Source organism: Eurosta solidaginis, chromosome 5, assembly GCF_040869045.1.
Source record: "Eurosta solidaginis isolate ZX-2024a chromosome 5, ASM4086904v1, whole genome shotgun sequence".
Classification (NCBI taxonomy): Eukaryota; Metazoa; Arthropoda; class Insecta; order Diptera; family Tephritidae; genus Eurosta; species Eurosta solidaginis.
Genome location: NC_090323.1, coordinates 63731604 through 63740947, shown reverse-complemented (window position 1 = coordinate 63740947; position 9344 = coordinate 63731604). Strand labels below are relative to the sequence as shown.

The following is a 9344-nucleotide window of genomic DNA, read 5'->3' as shown; positions in this document are numbered from 1 at the left end:
GCCGATGCAATGTCACGAAGACCATGTAGTTTGGAATGCAAGCACTGCTGAAAAGCCGAGGCTAAAGACATTATAGATGTCCGGCTAATGACTATAACATGTACAGATGAATAGGACAAGGAACAGCTAAGAAAGTGTCAGCTAGAAGATACAGATCTGTCACGTGTTATGCAAGGGCTTGAACGAAATGAAAGACCAAACAGAGAAGAGATGTCAGCAGAGAGTCCCATTGCGAAGTCATATTGGGCACAGTGGAACAGTTTAGAATTGATATTCGGTTGCCTTCATCGAGTATGGGAGAGTGAGGATGGTAAATGCAAGAAGAAACTGATAGTTGTTCCCAGAAAGAGGATTCCTGACGTGCTCAGCGAGCTGCATAATGGTCCAAGCGGAGGTCATCTTGGAATCACGAAGACGCTCGAGAAGATTAAACAGAGATTATATTGGGTTGATTGCTGTCAGTCGGTCACTGAGTGGATTGCGAACTGCGAGGTTTGCAGCAGAGCGAAAGGGCCCAGAACCCGAAGTCATGGCCAGATGAAGCAATATAACTCAGGTGCGCCATTTGAAAGGATTGCTATGGATGTCGCCGGTCCATTTCCTACTAGCAACGGCGGAAACAAATATGTACAGGTAGTTATGGATTATTTCAGCAAATGGCCAGAGGTATACCCAATCCCAAATCAAGAAGCGGAAACGGTAGCAGAAGTGTTTATAAACAATTGGGTTGCAGTATGGTGTACCAATGGAGTTACATTCGGACCAAGGCAGGAATTTCGAATCAGCTGTGTTCCAGGAAATGTGTAAATCATTGGGCATTCGAAAAACACGGACAACTGCATTGCATCCTCAATCCGATGGTATGGTAGAACGATTCAATAGAACATTGGAGGAGTACTTAAGGAAAGTAGTAGACAAGTAACATAAAGAGTGGGATACCCGCATACTATTATTCTTGATTGCTTACCGATCAGCAGTGCATGAGACAACGGGCCAAACCCCTGCAAAAGTAATTTTTGGCAATGACCTTAGACTGCCAGCTGATTTGAAGTTTGGGATAGATGCCAATGCGGAGAAATGTCAAGAAATCCACTAGTGATTTGGAAGAAGAGCTAAGAGAAATACATGATCGGATAAGGCAACGAACAAAGATTATGAGTGACAAGATGAAAGCCAGATACGATAAAGCAATTAATTCGGAAGGTTTTCAGGAAGGAGATTTGGTGCTGTTATACAACCCACAACGTAAAAAATGTTTGTTCCCGAAATTGCAGTGTAGCTGGGAAGGCACATACAAAGTTGTAAAACGGATCAACGATGTAGTGTACCGCATACAATCCATCGGTAAACCACGAACCAAAATGAAAGTGGTCCATTTGGAAAGGCTGGCAACGTTTAGATCGACAGATTTGTCTAATCGGGACGATCAGACTTAGGTGGAGGGCAGTGTTACGAATATTAACTGCAATCTCTAAGCCGATGCTAAACAGTGATATCATGCACATCCATAGATCAATCATTATGTATCTACATAAACGAAACAATAATTGCGTCTACACATATATACCATATACGTATACGAGAAGCGGAGAATCAATGCACAAACACATGCATATATCTGAGATACTCCTGAAAGTATGCTATGAGAGAAGCTATAAAATCGTGCAATTGTAGTTACAGCTGAGAAGTTTGAGAGCTGATGGCAACTAGTAGATTCTGGGAGCGCCTAGAAGATGCTAACGTTGAAATCAGAGTATAAAAGGCAGCAAATGTAGAGGCGCTGGAATTCAGTTTGATTTGAGCTATCAAGCAGTTTCGATTAAGACGCTATCTATCTAGCGAGCGGGTTAGGGGATCAGAATATACCCGCGGTAAGTATGCCTGTCGTAAGAGGCGACTCAAATACCAGATTCAAGGGGCTGTGTAGCGCAAACTTTCAGGTTGCCAGCGCAATATATAGCTTCTCCAAACCCAATTGTCAACCTCACCTATCCGCGGCGAATCCTGTTTCACTAACAGACGAGGCTCTGGCGACCCCAAGCCCCTTAATGGTGTTATGGTACCGGAGCGTACCGGAGTTGTATCCGGCAAAGGACCATCACATCGATAACACTCCCCAAAGCCTTCGGGGAGCAACCTTATCGCTACAACAACAACAACAACAATACTCTCCATTAGGGCCAGAAATGAAATGGTGCACAAACAGTTTTTATTGAATACCCTATGGGATGGGGTGAAGCACTGTTACAACAACAATACTACCAAAGGAGACACGAGTCACACTGCCCAACATCGTTCTGGATACTGTAACAAGTTAAACTCTTATATGTACAGAATCAACCCCCGCACACGTAATATATGTCCAGCATGCGATGTGTCCCCACATTACACCAACCGTCTTTTGAATTGTAATGTGGAGCCGCCTACATCAATTTCCTAATACCTTTGTTGAAAGTGCTAGTTTCCTTGGACTCCCGATAAAGGACTTTGATGACAATTTGTGAGTGGTCGCACCCATTGAATGGGGCAAGGCACTGTTAACACAACATCATCCATCAATTTTTTTTACCGTAAGTGTATGCTTTAGTATGTTATAAATAGATAAATTAGCGGTCTATAGTGGAAATAAAGTTTATTGTCGTACAGAAATTAGACTAATTCAAAACAAGGAGGCATGCACAAACGATATTACACAAAAAATATTCTAAATAAATAAAATAAAATAAAAAAAAAACAAAAACTTTAATTATCAAACGGTAATATGCATTTTATAGTACATAAATAAAAATGTCTATTATACAAAAAAAAATATGCAGTGTTATGTTAAAAATTTTATAAGTAGTCTAAATATATGTATATGTACGAGTAGGCAGTGCATGAGTTAGTTTCATATCGCTTTTGTCGGGATGCAGTTTGTCAATCAAACAAACGTGTGTCTTGTAGGCAAATGAGCTAAATATGTCCACATATATGTATGTGGTTTAAAGTGGTGGTTCTTTTTGATTTGCAAACAAGAACTTGTAAATTTACGTTTTATGATTTGTCACAGTTAGAGGCTAAAAATGCGGGCTTTGCTTGATATGCTACACAAGAAAAAGGCACTAGCGCTTATATTATATGTGTGGCTTTTGTTGCTGTTATTTATTTTAATTGGTATTAATTATTTATTTGTTTTATTAATTTTTTGGCTTACATCTTGGTTGTTACACATTACACTCTTTCATTTGTTTGCTGCTTATTGTGATTTTTTTATTGTTATTCTCTTAAAAAACACTTAATCACTAATTCTTACTAAACAATGCCTGGTAATTAATTACATCTACTAAATTTGTAATAAATTTGTATGAAGTATATGTATATATGAATGCTTGTCTGTTTATTTATCATATCATTTACAAAAAAATAATCACCATAATTTTGCATTATTGCTTGTTCAAAAAGTTAATGTATCTCTTTAAATGTCTAAATATTTAGCATAACTTTAACTGAGTTTTTCTTTTAATTTTGTTGTAGTTGTTTTTTACTCTAAAATTAAGTGTTAAAAATGTTCCTGAATATGGTTGCCACCTTTGCGCTGAATTAAAATTCATGTCTTGACGATCCTTTCTTACTTTTTTCTATACCACCAGTGGTTGTCTTGCACTTTAAACCACACATCCTTTAGCAATAAAGCCATCATTTAATGCTATCTAAAATCGAGATTACGATGTTTCCCCTTTACCACTGTCATCGGCTGATTCATCAGCTGTGCCATTATCTTTATGTTTCGTATTTGAATTATCGTCATCGAGATCATAATCGTCTTCATCGTCTTCATCATCATCTTCGTCAGTTGGCAAATCATCTTCAGTTTCGAGATCGAAATCATCGTCAAAAAAATTTGTGTCCAATGTTGGCTCTGCTGTTGCTTTACGTGTTGGCTTAAGACAGTAGTCCTCTAGGGTCATTGGTACAACGATACCTTCTTTTATAGCTTCCGCATTTGCAGCTTGAGCTTGCTTGCGTATAATGCTTGGATATTCGTTATCCTTTCCCTTTAAGATGAAAAAAATAAGAAAAACCAATTTTAAATTAATATAATAATAATATATAACTAGTCTCATTTTCGGATATGTAAAATTGTTGTGCTTAACTTTTTTAAGACTTCTAAGTTAGACTAGAAGATGATTGATTCAAGGGGTTGCCAGCGCAATTTATAGATGCTGTTGTTGTAGCGATAAGGTTACTCCCCGAAGGCTTTAGGGAATGTTATCGATGTGATGGTCCTTTGCCGGATACAGATCCATTAAGGTGCTAACTCGACCATCTCGGGAACGATTTATATAGCCACATTAAACCTTGCCACCCCCAAGTTCCATGAGGAGCTTGGGGTCGCCAGAGCTGCTCCTACCAATTTGTCAAACCTTACCTACCCGTAGCGAATCACGTTTCTCTAGCAGGCAAGGCTCTATGATATCCACAAACAGGCGTCGGACCTCTATGCTGGGAATTCCACGGCCAATCCAGTACTTAAAGAAAAATACCCAGAACTAGCAGACTAGGAACGCACTCTCCCTAGGGAAACGCGCGTCACTTTAGGTCAACTTCAATCTGGGTACTGTAACAGGGTTACTTTTACCTATCCAGAATCAACCCCGACATACAAAATGTATGCCCTGCTTGCAATGTGTCCCCACATGACACCAACCATCTCTTCAATTGTATTGTCGAACCAACGCCTCTAACACCCGTCTCATTAAGGTCCTCCCCTGTTGAAACAGAAAGTTTCCTTGGACTCCCGTTAGAGGACATTGATGACAATTTATGATTGGTCGCACCTATTGGATGGGGCACTGCTACAACATCAGGCAAGGCTCTGACGACAGCTTGGAGGGCATAATGGCCTAGAAGGTTCAATGTGGTCATATTGAATCGTTCCCGAGATGGTCGGGATTGTACCTAGATGGTGCTTATTACCGGAACGTAGCGGATCTCTATCCAGCAAAGAACCATCAATATCGATAACATTCCCCACCTTTAACCTTGCTTTTATGCAATATTTTTTTAACTGTATATGTAGGTCCTTAGACCGTAAAAATAAAATAAATAAAAAGTGGAGTTGGCTGTACATAACCTACATTTTGAATGCCGACTCCGAATGACAGGTGCCAGGCAGAGGATTTTTCACTGAGAAGCTTTTCATGGCAGAAATACACGGAGTATTTGCCAAACAACTTCCGACGGACGGATCCGCTTAGAAAAACGTTTTTCTAATTGAAAAAACTTATTTCCAAACTTTTAATGTTATTTTACCAGGACTTGAACCCGTGACCTGAACGTCGGCGCAATTTAATAATGTAGGTCCATGTTTTTGATAGCGTTAATCGTTGAGCAAAGTTCTGATAACCCAGGCCCCGAACCGTGTTATATGATCGCGGATGAAAACCCCTTTCCATCAAATGATAAATATAAATCTGTCGAAACTATTTGTTAAAATTATTATAAATTATTGATTTAATGTATACGCATTATAACTAGCTCAAATATTTCACTTATCCGAATCACCAATTTAGGGCTATCGAGGTTTAAAAAATGGATGGAAAAATGGCCCCAGCAGGAGTCTAAATTGAAGTTTGGAAGTCGGCTGATATACTTGTTTATATACATACCTGCGATTCACGCCATCTCCGATACATCACCGATGCATCCACATTGGCTGGAGAGTATGTGTTCGGCTCATTTAACAACGATATAACTGATAGTAATATGGTACGAACATTTTGTGTTGGATTCCATCTCTCGCAAGGTAATTCACCGCTTTGTGGATCATCAACTGGTGGATGTAGTATTGAAATACATAGATCACCATTTTCGTAAACATTTGGGTGCCAAACTTTAGTTAGGAAGCGTATAGATGGTGGTGAATATGGATAGTCTGGAGGAAATTTCATGTGTGCTTTAAAATAACCGCCTTGATATAGTGTATCGGGAGGTCCGAATATTGCCACTTCCCATTCAAAAAGATTATCTTCGTTTAGCAGTTTTACACGGAAACCTTCGACTGGTTCTTCCTGCAATGATTTATATTCAAGAGCTAGCGCACGTACCGCAGGTCTACTAGGTGTACTGCTACTTGCAGCGGTTAAACCGTGCGAAGTCGTCGTTGTGGTTGAGTTGGACGATCCCGTGGGATTTGATGTGGATCCTGCATTTGCAGACATTTGAGGTTGTGAAGTTTTTCTAATTATTTAATTTTATTGGTGAACTCGAAATTTTTCCTGTTATATATATATATATATGAATAAATGAATTAATATACTTGATATATTTGTCTGTGGCCACAAGCAATAACCGCCTAAATCCCGTTTTAAAGGTTAAGACTGATTGGCCTTTTGCTTGTGATCACAGATCTATAAATGCGTATGTATTTAGGACGCACGTAAATTTTGGTTAGTAATCATAAACACATTTTTGATTATAAGTATCTATATTTATAAATGCTTTTGAGGGTCGATGCCCCTCGAACCGATCGTTTGGAGTCACCAAAATCAGGTATACACCAAGGTGAACAAGTAGCGTCACTGTATTTATTTATAAAGCTGGCAAATAGGAACCGAGTTGATTTTTAGAGCTTAGGTGTTTTTAAAATATATTAAATATTTTGAAAAAAGATAATCCGAGGAGAATAATTCTAAGTAAATCCACTAATTTAGTAACGGCAATTGTGAAGTTCTTTTTTAATAATAAAAACAACAAAACAATCAACACTACAACTTGCAATCTGAAATTTTGTTTTTGCCCCACTGCCCACGGCAATCGAGTTTTCACAAGCAATTTTCGTACTTCTATGGTTTTTTTTACCACCCAGTTTTCTTTTTAACTAGGCTTGTCCTAAGATCTATTTTACTTTCTACTGTATGAAAACAGTTTATTCAGCCAGAAATTATTTTTTTTTCCTTTTTGGCAATGCAAGAAAATTCTCACCGATTTCACTTTGTTCAAGCTGTGTGTGACAAACTTATGGTCTGTTTCTTAGTGAACTTTTTTATGCATGAGAAAGTACACAAATAAATTTACTACAGGCGACTTTGGCTGCTTTCTGTTTGAGAAAAGAACAGCGCCATGGCAGAACGATACAAGGTGGCAGCATGGTAACATACCAACAAACATAAATAAAAATCCCATGTACTTTGTTTTTGTAAATTCGATGGACAAATGTCAAAATCGTACTGAGCCGGAAGTTGATGTATCAAATCAAATAAAAAAAGTTTATAATCAGCTGTTCCATGTTTCCACCTGGTATCGTTCCACCATGAACAGCGCATCAGACATTCACATTTGCCATCATCCGGTGGCAAAATCCTGAGCCAAATAAATAATTTTGCATGTAAATGCAACAACGATTTGAGCCAGATAAATCCAGATACATTGTGAATGATGACTAAGTGTCATATCTTCTGCATAAACGTTAAAATTCCAAAGTGATTGGATCACCTGATTTGTATTTGACTATCGCTGTCTCATTCTGTCTCTCTTTCTATCACCAGCTAAAGATAGGCGCCGCCATATTGAACAGCCTTTCAAAACGTTGAAAAGTAGCCATATTGAACAGCCTGTCAGGCAGTTGACAGATAAGATAACACACTTAGTCATCATTCACAATGTCCAGATAGAAGTCTGGTTCAATTTGTGAGCCAGATAATTTGTTAATTACTTATTTTTAGTTTGGCAATGCTGCCTTTAGTAAACCTACTTTTTCAAAAATAAATGTCGGATGTCGATGTTTGGCATCTTAAATTGAGGTTATGTTGCGAATAGAGTGGAAGGCACTCGAATTCAGTGAAAGAGGACACTCGAATGGAGTGGAATGAAGAACAGTAGGAAGAGCAGAGTTGCATTAGATCAATATTCCTTCAATCATTGTATCAATATTAACGATAAATTTAGAAAAAATAATTAAATACTTGAGTATAAGCAAAAATGTTCTTTAAATTACTGCAACTAAGGTGTCCTAGGTGCTATATATTCCAAAATTATAATATTTTATGTCTGTTTAAAAATTTAACTTGAATTTCCCTAAACATTTCCGTAATATGGCCATTAGTGATGTTTGTGTGTGTGCGCTAATTTCGAGCGATCAGGTGTTAGTTGCGCTACTTGGTAATGTTTACAATGGACATTCACACCCCTATTCTGCATTTCGATTACGTTCCCGTTCTACGCTGCGCTTTTATCGAAGTTTGGTATTCTGCATTAAGCCGGAGTCATTGGTGCCGTATGTCGTATCGCTGTATCCGTAACCCTAACGTAATCAGCTGTTTATCGTTACGACGGTAATGCGGTAGTTACTCACGAACGTACGTACCAAAAACGTGTCAGCTGACACGACCTATCTTATGAGTGTGCAATGTAAACGAAAACTCACCGACGTGCAACGCCCGTACGTACGTAGCCCGGAACGTAGAAATCAAAACAATTTTGATTTTTTCCGTAAGAACGTGTCAGCTGATCGCTCTCTCACTAGACAGAGTTGCCTAGTAAACTTTTGTGCGCTAATTTTTAACCGTTTGCAATTTTATGCAAAAACACCTAATTAAAGTTTGAAAAATTGTGAAAATAATTCGAAATAATTATGTAAAAGTGCTGATTATAAATATGTAATATATTTATACTTATTTAATATGTATTCCGGCCTTTTACAATATCAAAAATTAAATTGGAAAAAGTTGATGTTTCCATAAGCATACATGCAAAATGGTCAATGGCAACAGTGCTTATCTGTAAACAATACACACACAAATATGTTATGTACATGTACACAGACGCACACATTGATTCCTACGGGCTTGAGAGTTCGGTCAAACGTGCTTCGTACGACAAACGTCCTTACGTACGGCACACGTCGGTGGGTAACTGCCGCATAAACCAAAACCCAATTGGTTGGCTACGATACGGTTACGACCTAAAGAGCCAAATACACGACACGAACATTTCCGCGAACATTCCCGTTATGTCATGTTTCTGCGACCTTTTCTGTCGTGTATGGTGGTGTTTGCCAGTTCGCGCAAATGTTCGCCAAAAATCAAAATATTTTAATTTTTGGCGAACATTTGCGCGAACTGTTCGTGCGTGTATGGCGAAATAGCTCACAATCGTAGTAATTTCGGAACGGAACAGACGTGCGCGGAAAAGTAAAATGGACAATAAAAAATTTCTGAGTGAATTTATTGAAATGTCTAAATCTTTGCCATCATTGTGGCAAGTAAAAAGCAAAGATTATTGTAATAGAATTAAAAAGAATAATGATTATGCGACTTTAATCGAAAAATTAAAAGAAGTAGAGCAATATTGCTGCAGCAGAATTG

The 9344-nt window shown here is 38.3% G+C and overlaps 1 protein-coding gene across 7 annotated transcripts; it reads right to left on the bottom strand.

The window, feature by feature from the left end:
* Positions 1-3126: 3126 nt before the first annotated feature.
* On the bottom strand, positions 3127-7056 carry LOC137233815 (ubiquitin-conjugating enzyme E2 R2). 7 transcript variants are annotated; one of them, XM_067757267.1, is made up of 3 exons: positions 6964-7056; positions 5649-6257; positions 3127-4034 (listed from the first exon to the last, which is right to left on the bottom strand). In XM_067757267.1, the coding sequence occupies exons 2-3, from the start codon at positions 6198-6200 to the stop codon at positions 3702-3704; spliced, it is 885 nt and encodes a 294-aa protein (XP_067613368.1). In that variant the 5' UTR covers positions 6201-6257; positions 6964-7056; the 3' UTR covers positions 3127-3701. The 7 variants fall into 7 exon arrangements, with proteins under 7 accessions (XP_067613368.1, XP_067613372.1, XP_067613371.1 ...); XM_067757271.1 differs by having other exon boundaries at positions 6887-6993; XM_067757270.1 differs by having other exon boundaries at positions 6841-6977.
* Between the last annotated feature and the right edge of the window lie 2288 nt (positions 7057-9344).